General features: G+C 38.3%; 2 protein-coding genes across 2 annotated transcripts; one reads left to right on the forward strand and one right to left on the reverse strand.

The window, feature by feature from the left end:
* Positions 1-2,031: 2,031 nt before the first annotated feature.
* On the forward strand, positions 2,032-7,934 carry LOC130413969 (brain aromatase). The gene is made up of 10 exons (XM_056739549.1): positions 2,032-2,129; positions 3,747-3,874; positions 4,013-4,163; positions 4,260-4,414; positions 4,695-4,871; positions 5,083-5,197; positions 5,500-5,611; positions 5,691-5,853; positions 6,075-6,316; positions 6,386-7,934. Exons 2-10 carry the CDS (start codon positions 3,748-3,750, stop codon positions 6,671-6,673), a joined length of 1,530 nt encoding a protein of 509 aa, XP_056595527.1. The 5' UTR covers positions 2,032-2,129; position 3,747; the 3' UTR covers positions 6,674-7,934.
* ap4e1 (adaptor related protein complex 4 subunit epsilon 1) lies at positions 7,346-15,457 on the reverse strand. The gene is made up of 21 exons (XM_056739517.1): positions 15,199-15,457; positions 14,703-14,774; positions 14,505-14,628; positions 14,200-14,273; positions 13,993-14,114; positions 13,758-13,917; positions 13,493-13,659; positions 13,316-13,389; positions 13,082-13,204; positions 12,885-12,994; positions 12,658-12,797; positions 12,332-12,444; positions 11,827-11,945; positions 11,452-11,748; positions 11,180-11,291; positions 10,962-11,091; positions 10,609-10,846; positions 9,930-10,472; positions 9,608-9,798; positions 9,335-9,495; positions 7,346-8,495 (listed from the first exon to the last, which is right to left on the reverse strand). Exons 1-21 carry the CDS (start codon positions 15,325-15,327, stop codon positions 8,335-8,337), a joined length of 3,360 nt encoding a protein of 1,119 aa, XP_056595495.1. The 5' UTR covers positions 15,328-15,457; the 3' UTR covers positions 7,346-8,334.
* Positions 15,458-15,519: the final 62 nt, after the last annotated feature.

Raw genomic sequence — 15,519 nt, forward strand, 5'->3', positions numbered from 1 at the left:
ACTTCTGATTGGATGAGAGGCGCAATCCCAGAAGTCTCTTTGGAAGATGAAACGCCGCTTGAATCCAGTGAAATTGACTGTGATGGAGATAAAACAAAGTTAATTTAAGAAAGTGAGGATCTTTCTTTGTGTTATTCTACATGACTATTATAGCTGTTGAGGTTGCAAATATAAAGGTACAGAAAATACATTTTCATGTTTAAATCCAATGTGAAATGTGCAATATTTGTAGCCTACAAAATGTACTTTCTTAAACAAACTCCTAGTCTTATTGTGAGCAATTATCATGTTGCTTGTTTTCTTAAAGGAACAGTTCGATCCAAAATAACAATTTTGTCGTAAATTGTTTATTTACCCTACAAAACCTGTGTGTGACTCTTCATTCATTGGACCACAAAAGAAGATATTTTGATAAATGTCTGAGTGGTTTTTTATCCATACACTGGAAGTCAATGGGGTTCAGTGTTGTTTGGTTATCGACATTCTTCAAAATATCTTCTCTTGTGTTCTGCAGAAGAAATTCATACAGATTTGAAATGACATGAGAATGGATCATTTTCCTGAAATCATTATTGGGTGAACTGTCCCTTTAAGGCAAGATTGTTGCCATGGCAACACTGAGACATTAACTGTATATTTGTGATGTTGCAGTGAACCTTTGGCCTCTTTTATAATCGCACACACAATAATCATAAATTTCATTATAACTTGCACAAGATTTATTCATTAACCTGAGATCAGTCGCGTCTATTGTGACTCACTTATTAACAGTTTGCATGCTGTTGTATAACATATACCACATACAGACCGAAACAGATGCATGTGTACATATTTTTTTTTGCTGTAATACTTTATGTAATGCAATGGCAAATGTAAAGACTGCGATAATTCCTAACTATGTAAATCTTAATCTGAGAGTTTGAAAATAAAAAAGAAAAGGGTGTCTAATTAATTGATTATTTTAAAATGCTGTTTTAAAGCATTAAGCAAGCACTTCTGTTTTGTAATGAAGTACATGTTTATTAATGAGCTCTGTCACAGGGTTTAAAAGAGCTCTTTCTGGAGATGAAGAGAACTGAAAAGACTGTTTCTATGGCAGCAGGTCTGTACGCATTCTGTGCTCAAAAATCTGAATGCGTTTTAAAAGTTCAAAGTTCGAGCAAAAATTTAAATTCCGTCATCATCTACTGACCAACAGGTCATGGTTTGACTTTCCTTCACTTGAACAGGAAAAGTTTATTACTAAATAAACAAGCTTGACCTCAGTTTACTATTTTGTATGGAAAAGAGTGATCATAGCGATCTTTTAAAATATTATGTTTGTGTTCCATAGAAAATGAAAATCACACAGGTTTGGAAAAACATGGAAGATGACTCAATGCAGATAACACTGGTTATATTCGTGAAAGGGCATATCCTAAAATACATATTTTTGGACATATATATATATAATATATTTTATAATATATATTTCAATTGATTTCAAAATTACAACTATATATTTTTGGACTCAAATATCTTTTATGCACAAATATATTTCTAAGCTGCTTTAAAAGTGATTTCATCATTTTCAGAAACAGTCATTTCTTACACACTTGCTTGACACTATAAGCTGTCCATCACAGGATTTGTCTTTTATTTGTAAAATCTCTTACACTGATGCTGAATGAGCGCTCAGCATTTTTTAAACAGCATTGTTTAACTTCTAAACATCTCTTGTAGATAAAAGCTCCTTCAGTTCTGGGTCAGTCTGACCTACCTTCTTTAAAGGGCCTTAACAGGACGAATGAAGCGGATTTGGAAGAAAGACAAAGGGCAATAAACTCCTGAAAAATAACAGGAGGGGAAAATGATAACCGTGATCCACATTGGCCGTTTCATGTGGTTTTATTCAAGAGAGAAAGAATGCCTCCTCTTTCTGTTTCCATTATTGTTTCATTGTTCTGGGTTGGATGTGTCCGGCTTTCAATGGCACTTTACAGGCAAAATCAGGCGTGTATCCAAGCAACAGGGGATTTGAGAAGGTGGCAAGTTTGGGAAAGAAGATATAATAGGCTTTAACAGCAGCTGATGAAGTTCAGAATGAAATCTGCTTCAAACCACACGTCTGTAAGACACATTTAACAGAGGTGAGTGCATTTTTGATATATTACTGCAAGTCGAGTCGTTCAATTGATGCTGAATACTGTAATCTCTCGGCTGTACAAACTGTTTTTTTAAATCAAACCTAAATTTGTAGAATTTATAGAAGGTTGAAGTTGTCCATTGGTTTATAAAAAGATATTAAGTTTTGTCATAATGATGAGGAAACCGTTTTGAAACACATGCAAAGTTGTACACAGTCTGAATTTCCTTAGACTGTGGAGATCTAGAAATCTAACATTATTGTGCCTAACAGCAGCTGCCTAACTGAAACAAAGCAAGAAAGAAATAGAAAGGAAAAAATAAAAAGCTAGGAAATGAAGAAGGAAAGAAAAAAGAAATAACGAAGGAAGGACGGAAAGAAAGAAAGGAAGAAGGAAAGAAGCAAAGAAAGAAAGAAGGAAAGGAAGGAAAGAATAGGAAGGAATGAATGAACAGAAAGGAAACAAATTTAAGGGAAAGAAAGAAATAACGAAGGAAGAAAGAAAGAAAGAAAGAAGAGAAGGAAAAAATAGAATAGCATAGGAAAGAAAGAACGAAAGAAGGAAGGAAGAAAGAAAGAAAGAAGAAGAAGAAAGAATGAAAGGAAGAAAAAAAGAAAAAGCGAGACATTTTTTTAAGGGAAAGAAAGAAAGAAATAACAAAGGAAGAAAGAAAGAAAGAAAGAAAGGAAGCAAGAAAGAAAGAAAGAAGGAAAAAAGAAAGAAATAGAATAAAATAGGAAAGAAAGAATGAAGGAACGAAAGGAAGAAAGGAAGGAAGGAAGGAAGGAAGGATGAAAGAAAGAAAGAAAAAAGAAGGAAAAATGAAAAAGCTAGAGTAAAATAGCAAGGAAAGAAAGAAAGAATTTAATGAAGGAAGAATGGATGGAAGAATGGAAGGAATAGGAAGGAATGAATGAATGAATAGAGAGGAAAAAAGACAAAGCGAGAAAAAAATTGAAGGGAAGGAAAGAAAGAAATAACGAAGGAAGAAAGAAAGAAAGAATGAAAAAAGAAGAAACTAGAATAAAATAGCAAGGAAAGACAGAAAGAAAGAAAGAAAGAAAGAAAGAAGGAAGGAAAGAAAGAAAGAAGAAAGAAGAAATAACAAAGAAAGATTTAAAAGCTAGAAAAAAATGGCAAGGAAAGGAAGAAGGATAGAAGGAAAGAAGGAAGGAAGGAAAGAAAGAATGTAATGAAGGAAGAATGGATGGAAGAAGGGAAGGAATAGGAAGGAATGAATGAATAGAAAGGAAAAAAGAAAAAGCGGGAAAAAAATTGAAGGGAAAGAAAGAAAGAAAGAAAGAACGAAGGAAGAAAGAAAGAAAGAAAGAAAGAATGAAAAAAGAAGAAACTAGAATAAAATTGCAAGGAAAGACAGAAAGAAAGAAGGAAGGAAGGAAAGAAAGAAAAGAAGAAAAGAAGAAATAACAAAGTAAAATTTAAAAGCTAGAAAAAATAGCAAGGAAAGGAAGAAGGAAAGAAGGATAGAAAGAAAGAAAAGATGAAAAGAGGAAATAGCAAGTTAAGGAATAAGGAAAGAAAGGAAAAGAAGAAAGAAAGAATCGTCAATATGTTAATTTCCTCACAAGGTATATTTCAATGTGTGTGTGTCACGTGTAGAATGGAAGAGGTGATCAGGGGTTGGATGAACATCAGTGGTGTGATACAGGAGCTTCTGCTCATCCTGACAGGAATCTTACTGTTGATTCTGCTCCACAAAACCTGGAAGAATCAATCAGCTGTTCCCGGTGACACAAACAACACACACGACATATTCAATTAATAAACAGCACAAATAACATCAACAGCACATAGTCTACTGGAAGACATTACATCGATATTAAATGTGTCATCTTCCCCATCCTCTCTTTCTGCTGTTTTTTTAGGACCCAGTTGGTTGTTTGGTGTCGGTCCTCTTCTGACCTACATCAGGTTTTTGTGGATGGGTATCGGCACCGCCTGCAACTACTATAACAACAACTACGGCAACGTGGTTCGGGTTTGGATCGACGGAGAGGAGACCATCATTCTCAGCAAGCAAGTGCCTTCTATATTTCAATTACTACATGTGTGTCAGATATGGTTTACGGATGTGATGTAAATCACATGTGTGTGCTTGCGCTCCGGTGTCAGATCTTCAGCCGTGTATCACGTCCTGAAGAGCAGTAACTACATCGGACGGTTTGCCAGTAAAAAAGGTCTGCAGTGTATCGGCATGTTCGAGCAGGGCATCATCTTCAACAGCGACATCCAACTGTGGAAAAAAGTCAGAACGTACTTTACCAAAGGTGAGGGGTCATTCAATGATTTCAGATCAACTTTAAGAAGCACAAAGTACATCAAAACCTTAATATAGACAGAATGTTTTATGCAAATATTCACTGAAATTTCATATTTTTTGTCTAAAAAACAAGACATATTTTCAATAGGTCATTTTGCTCATCAAGAAAATGCATCTTGATTCAAGAATTTGTATACATTTGTAATGGAAAACAAGACAAACATACGAAGAAAGTCTTTTTTGCAGTGTTTGATGGCCGTGTGTTTATTTGTGTGGTTGGATGTTAGCACTGTCAGGTCCTGGACTCCAGAAATCGGTAGAAATGTCTGTCAGCGCTACAAATAAACAGCTCGAGCTCCTGCATGAGTTCACGGACCCGTCGGGACACGTGGACGTGCTGAATCTTCTGCGCTGTATCGTGGTTGACGTCTCCAACCGTCTCTTTCTAGGAATTCCTCTCAATGGTCAGTTTGTAAAACACCAGCTCTTCTCAAAAACCTGAAATGTTTTTCAGGGCTATAAAAAAATGAGCATTGGGATTGATGGCCTTTGGATGAAAACCTTTTTCTTTTAAGAGCCTTTTGTTTACATTGCTATTCTTGATATTTGAATGTTCTTGAATAGTTTTGAATGTTCAGTATTTATTCAGATTCTTTATGTTTTGGTTGTGTGCAGAGAAGGATTTACTTTTAAAGATCCATCGGTACTTCAGCACCTGGCAGACCGTCCTGATACAGCCGGATCTTTTCTTCAGACTGAACATTGCATCCAAACAACACCACCTGGCAGCGTACGCACACCACACACAATCCAAAACCAAGTATATTTTGTATTGTGTGTGTTAAAGGAACAGTGAACCAAAAAATGGTCTCCATTGACTTTCCATTGTAGGAATAAAAATGGTCAATAATAACCGTTTTTGGGCAAATTATTCCTTTAAAGTTGATATCCTACTCTAATTTCCCCAGAAGTCCAATTTTATCCAATTCTAGTCAACACTGTTTTATCCATCAAAGTCTAAATTTGACCTTCTTGCGCATCATCCTAAACAGATTTCCATTACATGTCTTTAAGATCAGATTTTTCTTGTAGAAAGGAACTTCAGGACGAGATGGAAAATCTGGTGGAAAAGAAACGTCAAGTCATAAACAATACGGAGAAGTTGGACGATATAGATTTCGCAACAGAGTTGATATTTGCACAGGTCAGTCAACCTCTTAAGGTAGACATGCGTGCCATCATCCAAAATTAAGAAAACAGTAATTTACCGGATTTGTCCGCAGAACCACGGCGAGCTGTCTGCAAATGATGTGAGACAGTGCGTGTTGGAGATGGTGATCGCTGCTCCGGACACGCTTTCCATCAGTCTGTTCTTCATGCTACTGCTGTTGAAGCAAAACTCTGGCGTGGAGGATCAGATCGTTCAGGAGATAGAAACTCAAATAGGTACAAATTTCTCCTGTGAAACCGAGCAAGGGTTTCAGAAAAATTTCTGTATTAGAGTTTAGGAAGAGATCTCAACAGTGTTTGTCAACTCTGTTATCAAAAGTCAATATCATCGAAGACCTCAATTTGAACTCATCAATTTTTCCCAAATCCAGATAATTTTACCATTACAATCTACATTGTAATCATGTTACGTTTTAAGAGATGAGCTGTTGTCTCAGGTGACAGGGACGTCCAGTCTGCCGATCTACAGAACCTGTGCGTTCTCGAGCGTTTCATCAAAGAATCTCTGAGGTTTCATCCCGTGGTGGATTTCATAATGAGACGAGCTCTGGATGATGACTACATCGACGGCTACAGGGTGGCAAAAGGAACAAACCTCATCCTGAACATTGGGCGAATGCACAAATCCGAGTTCTTCCAAAGACCCAACGAATTCAGCCTGGACAACTTTGAAAACAACGTAAGTACAATTGTATACACGACATGGGGAACAATATCACTACAGAAGTTAATCTGTGTTTCATTACAGGTTCCCTCCCGATACTTCCAGCCGTTTGGATGCGGCCCACGGGCCTGCGTTGGGAAGCATATCGCCATGGTGATGACGAAGGCCGTCCTGGTAACCTTGTTGTCGAGGTTCACGGTTTGTCCTCGGCAGGGCTGCACCGTCAGCACCATCAAACAGACCAACAACCTCTCCATGCAGCCTGTGGAGGAAGACCCCGACAGCCTGGCCATGCGCTTCATTCCACGAATACAGAATACGTACAGCGGTGAAATGATGAACGACCACAACACCAAATATACATGCGATTAGATACAAAATACGCAATACATAATGCTGTGTTTCAATTATGAGGTAATAAACAAACTTTAATTTAACTTAAATTTAGCTTTGCTACATTGCGCATAATGTAAAAATGGAGCTCCAGACCTAAAGGGGGCAATAGAGAGATTCACACATTCAAAATCAGTATTTTCCAGCAAAAGCCAAATGTGTGTTTCATTAGTGCACCCTTAAAGTGTTCTCTTTCATCTATACATTTATAATACAAACTGTTAATTAGCAGCTTATGCCAAAATAAAAGTTAACAGATAAATGTACTAATTTACTTACATAGTTTTATCGGACATACATGCTTGGCACGAAGTTAACTTCTGCCCTGTGTTTGTTTATCGGTCTGGCTAGTGGCTTGTAAAAATGTATTACTATTATGTTTATTATATATTAATATTTTTTTTTTTTAAATACTTTATAGTACACAAGAAGTTTAGTTTGGGCCACATTAAGTATGTTTATGTTGTTGATGCTGAAACCATCTATACCATCTCTACAGTATATGACAGTTATATTAATACCGTATCACATTTACATTTGTTGAAGTCTAAGATTTGTAATACTGTTTACAAACTGAAGAGTAACATGAGATGACAGGTAATAGATTTCTGAAATGCAAGATGGGTTTTAAAGGGACAGTTTAACCAAAAATGAAAATTCTGTTATTTATTCACTCTCATGGCATTCCAAACCTGTATGGCTTTCTTTCTTGAGCAGTGAACAAAAGAAGATATTCTGAAGAATGTCGGAAACAAAACAACACTGAACCCCATTGACTTCCATTGCATAGACACAAAACCTGAGACATTTCACAAATTATCTTTTGTGTTCCACAGAATCAGATTCATATACAGGTTTTAAAACAACGTCGGGGTGAATAAATGTTGACAGAATTTTAATATTTTGTCTGTGAACTATAACTTTAACTTCAGGAAAGTGAAAGGTGGTCTCTATATGTGATTGAAGGAAAGGGCCTGAAAAATGAAAGTGCTTGGTGACATCATCAGAAAATAAAAGAGGGGTTTGGAGTGGGAGCAGGATATACAACTTTGTTAGATTACAAAAGCAATCCTTTTCTCTTTGGAATAAAACGTATCAATGAATTCTAAGAAAACTCAAGAATGTGTGGGAAAGATACATTTTTGATTTCTTGTTCACCTCATTTTTCACTAAGATTAGTCGTACTATGTATACTCATGTATGTATTAGTATAAGAATTAAATAAAAAACATCTACAAAACTGGATCGAGAAGTTTAGTTTCTTTGCTATGAAGAGACCTAACAGACTGGACAAGTAACTACAGCTAATAAAACTATACTGTTAAGACAAAAATAAGCATTTTCACTTTCTCAGCATAAACACTCTGAATAAACCTCAGATATCTATTAGAATAGAAAACCCCAAACTGAGTATTTTAAAATCAATAAATACTTTTTACTTTCTGGAAGTGTGACACATTGCAGCTCAATAAGTGTGTACAAAAAATAGAATATCATTAGAATGATTAAGTCGGGCTTAAAACGCATGCATTGCTTTCATACAGTCACTGCATGATCGATCATTTGTCACAAGACACCTGTAAACTTTCCATATTGTAAAGGCGGCTGTAGATCTGACTCTGGAGGATTCAGCTTTAGTGTCAGAGTTCGGCAAGTGTTTTCTGGCAGTGGTACAAAATGCAGTCTGGGAGAGCAGGCAGAGGAGAGCGAAGCCACACGGCTAGAGCTGCACCGTTGACTCTACAGTGCAGAAGACAGGGGGCGCCGCTGAGCAGACTACACGCTATGAGTCCCTCAGAGCCTGAAAAGAGACGTCATGACGTAATTCACAGCTTTATTTTAGAATATATATGGAGGATAATACGAATTGTCAATAAAAAATTAATTATAAAACGAATAGTACTCTATTATGTGGAGTAATTGAGAAGTAACTGAACATTTAAGTTAAAGGTCCAATGTATGAAATTTAGCGGCATCTAGGAGTGAGGTTGCGAATTGCAATATACATTTTTTTCATCTAAAATATATCTGATACATTTCACAATCTCTTCTGTTGTTTGTAATGATTCTTCAACCTTGGTTACTTTAACATCCTGAAAATGTATTGTTTCACAACTTTTTCCCACAGTCAATATTCTTGTAGGTATTTTTGAATTTATAAATGATATGAACTTGTCAAATAAAAAGTAGTTCTTCGTTAATACTTATCTTGTCAAATCTATTACATATCGAGTGGGAATTTTCGTATCAACATCATTATAATAGTATTTTAAGGCATCTATGGGGGCTGACACCGGATTCATGACGTTTTTGCTTCTTTGCCGAAGGAGATTACATATATCACGTTTGTCCGGGATACTGTATGCTGAATTCCATGCAGGGGGACCCACGGTGTATTTAGATAGAAATAGCTCATTCTAAGGTAATAAAAACATAACGTTTCATTATACAAGGTCTTTCTACACCTCTGAAGACAGAGTTATGCATGTTATATTGCATTTCTTTCAATAGATCCTCCAAAAAATGACACACTGAACCTTTAAGACGAATAAAAATGAGTTAATACTAAATTATATTCTAACCTAATATATTCACCCAACTATAAATACTATAAATGACATGAACATCTGTTGTGCTCACCGATAACATCCACCACGTGAAGTTGTAGCGTCTCTTTAAGAGCGCTCAGAGTGGCTCTGAGCGGGTCCTCGGCATCTGTGAGCAGTTTCAGATTCTGCTTGACATCATGAGAAAACGACAGCCACAGCTTTCCGTATTCCTCTGTGGTTACAACCAGCGGCCTGAGAATCAATCCATTAATATATCTCAATTAAAACAGACTGCAACTTTGTTTTTAGATGGCTGTATGAATTAAGTGTAATAAAACAAATCTTGTAGTATTTTGTGGTGTACCTGATGAAGTCAGCTGTGCACAGGGTCCCGGAGAACACGAGCGAGTTTGTTCGTCCTGCTTGTGTTTGGTACGAGACGGTACCAGTAAAAGACACGTTTGTTTGAGGGTCTTTCATCATCAGAGCGTAATGACACACGGACACACTCCTGCCTTCCAGACACCCAATGACATTCCCTCTTAAACTCACCGTCTGTTAAAAAAAATCAATTTGAAGTATTTCAAGTATTTTTTGAAAAGTGTAAGCAACTCATAAGAAAGAAAAAACAGAGATGGGACAACTTTGAAATATCTCAATGGGTTTAATTGCTCATGTTTACACACCTCTAACCCCTCACAGGTCAGTTGCACAGCGACATCTGTGATCGCGGTGTCCGTGCAGTTAGAAATAAAGATGACAAGCAGCAACGATTCATCTCTGAACACGCGACAGGACGAGAGAGACATGCTGGGGTCAGAGGTCAGACTGATGACATCAGAGCGAGGTAGTTCTTTTAGGTCAGCAGGTAAGAGTTCCGTTAGATCTGCGGGATATTTATCCTGAATCGTGTTGGGACGCACCAGAACCATATCACTGCCCAGTATGTGAGAAGTGTTAACCCCTCTGTCTGTTTCAACGGCAACATCAGCATCTTTGTTTTGCTCCGGACCGTTGGCTCGGATGTGGTTGTGTTTTGTGACATCGCTGCTGGGTTTGATGGTGGTTGGCTCCTCCTCCAGCAAATTGCCGCAAAGGAAACTGTCGGCGGTGCTGCGTGAGGAGTGGGAGGAGTCGGAAGACCTCTCGCTGGCACCCGACGACGACGATGATGCGTGAGGGCGTGGCTTCCTTTGAAAGCGAGGGGGAGGGGCTTCGGATTTTCCGAGCTGAGGTTAAACAGAACAATTGGTGAGGTCGGGGGTTTATCAGGACAGATTAACATTTACACTATAAATTCAATATGGTCAAGTGTGTTTACGACTATTTGAAAACATCTAATATAATATTAAAATCAAATCTCACTAAAGACGTAGAGCTCTGGGCTCCCAAACCAAGAAACAAGGAAGAAGCCAGCTGCTGTTTGTCCTCTGTTTGCTGTGACTGGTCAGGTGGTTTTAATCTCTCTGCTGCCCCCTGCTGGCTGGATGTCTGAAGTGCAGCAGCGGGCTCCTCCACCTGAGCGGCTTCACCTGTTGATTCTTTTTGTGGAAGGTAACCATCCTTCCCCCAAACTCTCTTCACCCCTTCCAGAATCAATGTGCTGGAAGAAAAACAAGACCGGTTGTTCAAAAAACATTATTAAACACAACCCTGTGTTTAAAAACATTATTAAACACAACCTTTAAATAGTTTAAATGTACACGTGTGATCCTCACCCTGTCTTCTGCGAGAGCTCTGCACTGTTGCCCGACAGTCCTGAACTGAGTGTGGGAGACTGTCTGTCCGTGATGCTACACGACGATAAACTCACAGGCAGATTAAAGCCGTACGGCTCCAGACTCAGTGCTGACAGAAGAACAACATAGAAACATTTAAACAAAGTTTTTGTGTATCCTACTTGAGGGTCCTGATGTTGAAGGTTACAGTGATGTACCTCTCTCCTCACTAAGCTCCTCCTGTCTTTGATGAGGTGGTTTGTACGGTGCGGCACCCGCAGCCAGAGCCTCGGACACATAGCCATCGAGAAACGACAGAGAGGAGTCGACCTGTGCAGAAAACACAGTCTGAATGCTACAAGACCTTGCATCTTTTTGAAAAGCTTTGTCATCGCGATAGCAAAATTGTCCTAATATTTTCGTGGTCACATGACTGTATGAAACGACACACACGGACATCATCTAAACAATTGTTCACGTAAACAAATACCTCCACGCTGCCCCAGGGTGCTCCACGGGGCAGAACCCACTCATGCAGCTGCGAGTCCTGACTGAGGTGATGGAGCTCCTGGGCCTGCTGTCGAAGCACAGTGTCCTGAGAGGAGGAAAGATTCTCCAACAGATCCAGAATCAAGTCCGTCTGGTCTTCAGAGAGCTTGGTCAGAGCAAACAGAACCCAGACCCGTGTCACTGAACTGATGGATTTCTGATCCAGCAGTTTCGTCAAGAGACAGATGACCTCACGCTGGTCCACAGACACCTGGAGGTGAGAATATTCCCCGAGAACCTGAACGTGCAAACAGATCTGTGTCATGTTCAGCATTTTCACAAGTGTTTGTGTTAGTGTGTTTGTAAGGTTACACACCCAGCTCATAACCTGTAGAAAGTGCTGAGGCAGGTGAAAACAGTTTCCCTTCAAGACATTCAGATATGAGTCGACCGCATACACACGTAATTGGTCGTCATCCTCCTTACAGTCTGATCCTGACACAAACAACCACAAGAAAACATTCAGAAATATCCAAAATACACGTTCTACTTCAGTTATTATTAGTGGCGTTATTATTAATACCTAAAACTATTCAAACATTTCTTTATTAAATAAAGGACAAAACACAAAAAGTAGAAATGTTGCCTAAGCAATGAATTATAATAATTAAACTATTAACTGAGAATAAATAAAAACGTAAATGTAATTAATTATCACACAATACCTATATATATATATATATATATATATATATATATCTACAAAATTGCCCAAAATCTCCCATGAAAACTAAAAAGCAAATTCAAAATATTCATAAAACTACAAAGAAACTAAAATAACTGTAGCACACTGTCTTCTGATGTCCATATTTCTCATTTACCCTCGGCCAGCAGTCGGAGGAAATTGTTCACAACATCCTGTTGCAAAAGATCTCCACCGATAGAAAAAACATCATTCATCGTCTGTATGAACCATGAGTTATCTGGAGCAAACGTACGGCACAATTATAGGAACATTGAGAACTGTGAGAAATTTTTTTCCTACAAAAAAACATATATATTCAGATAATACAAATTCTCTCTATTGTGAATCAGATCTGGCTGGATTGGCAAACACCACAACTCACCACACCACCACCAGGTCCTAACACTTTCGTTATATTGAAACACATTTTGTCAAACTATGGGCGACTTTGAAAAAGGATATTTTTCAGCTAGCTCTGCAACTTTCCCAACCAGATGGATGATGGTGTGGTCATCACTACAGATCCGCAGGAAGTCCAGCATCTTCTCAACGATCACCGTCACGTTCTGAGCGTTTGTGATCCTGAACAGAAGCTCCAGGGTCTGAGAGAAAAAAGCGAACAATGACATGAGACGCAGATGGGATGAGGCAGAGAGATTGTTTCGGCCCTAAGAGAGATCATTTTGTACCTCTCTTTTAATAGTAAAATCTGAGTGGTCCAGACATTCTATAATGGTCATCTGGTGCTGAAGAGCCAGTTTAGTGTCGTGCTGGACCACATAAGTCAAAGCTTTTAAACCTGCAAAACAATTCCCATTACTCCTTTCTATGAAAACCACAAACAGAGCTTTTACAGAGAATGTTGTTTAATACATCAGAGGTTTACCCAGATATTTGAGGTTGATCTTCGGAGAAAGGACAAAATTTCCAATGCACCTCACTGCTTTTTCTAACAGCTCAGCTTTGGGGCTTATTGTGTAGATGGTCTTCACACACTCGTACAGAATTGCTGTAAGACAAGATGTGTGATTTTAATATTATTATTATTAACAAAAAGAGATTTAAGATTCATTGGGTTCTTTACAAATCGCCCATCAGTCCATTAGAAACTCAAATTTACCATATGTGATGTTGTGGTTCATTTCGGCTCTGCGTAGAGACTCATCTAGAACGTCATACATCAGTTCACTGGCACTGAAGATGTAGAAAGAAATGTTAGAATTTCGGGTATATGAAGATGCTCAAACAAAAATTCCGGTTGAGCGGATTTGTCAAGTTTGAATCGGGCCATCTGTACCTCTGATCATCTCTCCCAAGCAGTGACAAGATTCTCAGCAGCTGAATCTGCAACCACGGTGCTGGAACATTATGATAATTAAAATCTATGGGGAGCTTCCCGCCCACAACCTGCTTTAGGATGGTCACAAAACTGCCGGTCAGGTCCTTATAGTCGTCTGGACTCTCCTGAACAAAACAAAAACGACACAAACATTTACACTTTGGCCCAAGCAGGCACAACAGGATATACGGAAAACAAAACGTTTAGAAGACAAAACACCGACCTTGATTAGCTGTAGGTAGATATGTAACGATGATGTCATAACCCCGGGGTCTTTGTCACACAGTGCCTTCCGGAACTTGCCGTGAATGTGCTGGACTTGATTCGGAGCAATAAGGTAGAACTTATACAACGCCAGGACGGCTTTCCTCCGGATGATTTCCCTTTAACAGAAAAGAAAAATTACATTTGTATGCGTTACTTAGGTAAGTTAGATGTTATGGAAGTGGCTTTCTTACTTTGGATGTGACAGTTTGTCCTCTACTAAAGGAAGCACAGCAGGTATCATGTCTTTGGGAAAATTTTGAGCTACTACAGTCAACGCCATGCACACTTCAATGAGGTTCGTGCTCTGAAGATCCTGTGCAAGAAATGAGAATGTGTGTTAAATAATGTATAGTTTATATGAATGTGTTAAAGGTTTTATAATAATTAAACAAACAAACCTTTAATACTGTGTTTACCAGCAGCAGCAATAATTCCTGGCCCTCGGTAAGGAAGAGAGAAACGGCAAGATATCCTGTAAAAGTAACACAAAATCTAAATATGGGATATAATTATATACATTTAGAATCCAAAATTTCATTATTGAAAATATTTCATTATTATTATTTTTTATTAGATAGATGTTTGTTTAGTATTAAAACAACAATCATAAATCTCTTATATGATGATAGAATTATATTCATTTTGTCCCCTGTTCACACTGTATTGCGCATCTATAATCGCTAAGGAGAGGAGATGATCGTACCCACTCTCTTCTCCAGGACGCCGCCCTGCTGGGCCAGTTTGATGGCATGAATGTAAGTGAAGGAGGCGTCATAACCCAGCATCTCACAGTACATGGCCCTCACCATGATCTCCTTCATCTGCCTCTGAAAGCACACACTGATGTTAAGAACATAGACTCTGGGTGACAGTGAGTATTAGGACATCTCTCATCACTTACCATGGTGGTGTTAGGTGAGGCCACCTGCTCCTTCATGGAGGACAGCTCCTGTTTCATGAGGTTCTCCTCCTCCTGCAAAAAGACGTCAAAGATGAATATACAGCTTAATAAGGATTTCATTGTCTTACACGTTTTTTTAAATGCCTCACGGAGTTGCCAAGCAACGCAGAATGAACATATAGGTACCCAGTCAGTTCAATGTTTCATCTGTCTTAAATAGGTGTCACTGGTTTATGTGTCATGTCTACTTCCCATTTATATTTCATTCGTATCAGTAATGTGTTCTTTCATTGGTATCTGATTAGCTTTTGAAATAATTGATTTCTTCAACGTTAAAATGTCAGGTTATTGATGTCAGTTCGTGATACAGATAGTTGTCAATCTTCCTTATAGTTTAGCTAATATTACACTATAGATTTTAAGATATCTATCGTACCAACAGTGTGCCTGAAGTTATATTCCACATATATATTCCACGTATAAACACGTAACTTACATGTTTAGATGTCAGTTCAGTGATGCTCTTGACTAGTTGTTTCAGTCTGTTGGTGATTTTTGCGGCTCCGGTTTGAGAATCAAATAAACCCGGCAGAGCTGTGAGAGTTTTCTCCACGACATCACTCATGACAGATGATCACACTTCTGACAGACAGATGAGTACACAACAACAGTAGAAAAACCTACACTAGACTCAAAACACACAGTATGAAAACACAAACCATCATGACTAGACTTTCAACCGCTTACAGGAAGTGCGCCGCTGCTTTTCAAAATACAAGTCCCGGAAGCGCGTTAACCAGCTTAAGATACTTTAACT

This window comes from Triplophysa dalaica, chromosome 24 (genome assembly GCF_015846415.1).
Source record: "Triplophysa dalaica isolate WHDGS20190420 chromosome 24, ASM1584641v1, whole genome shotgun sequence".
Classification (NCBI taxonomy): domain Eukaryota; kingdom Metazoa; phylum Chordata; class Actinopteri; order Cypriniformes; family Nemacheilidae; genus Triplophysa; species Triplophysa dalaica.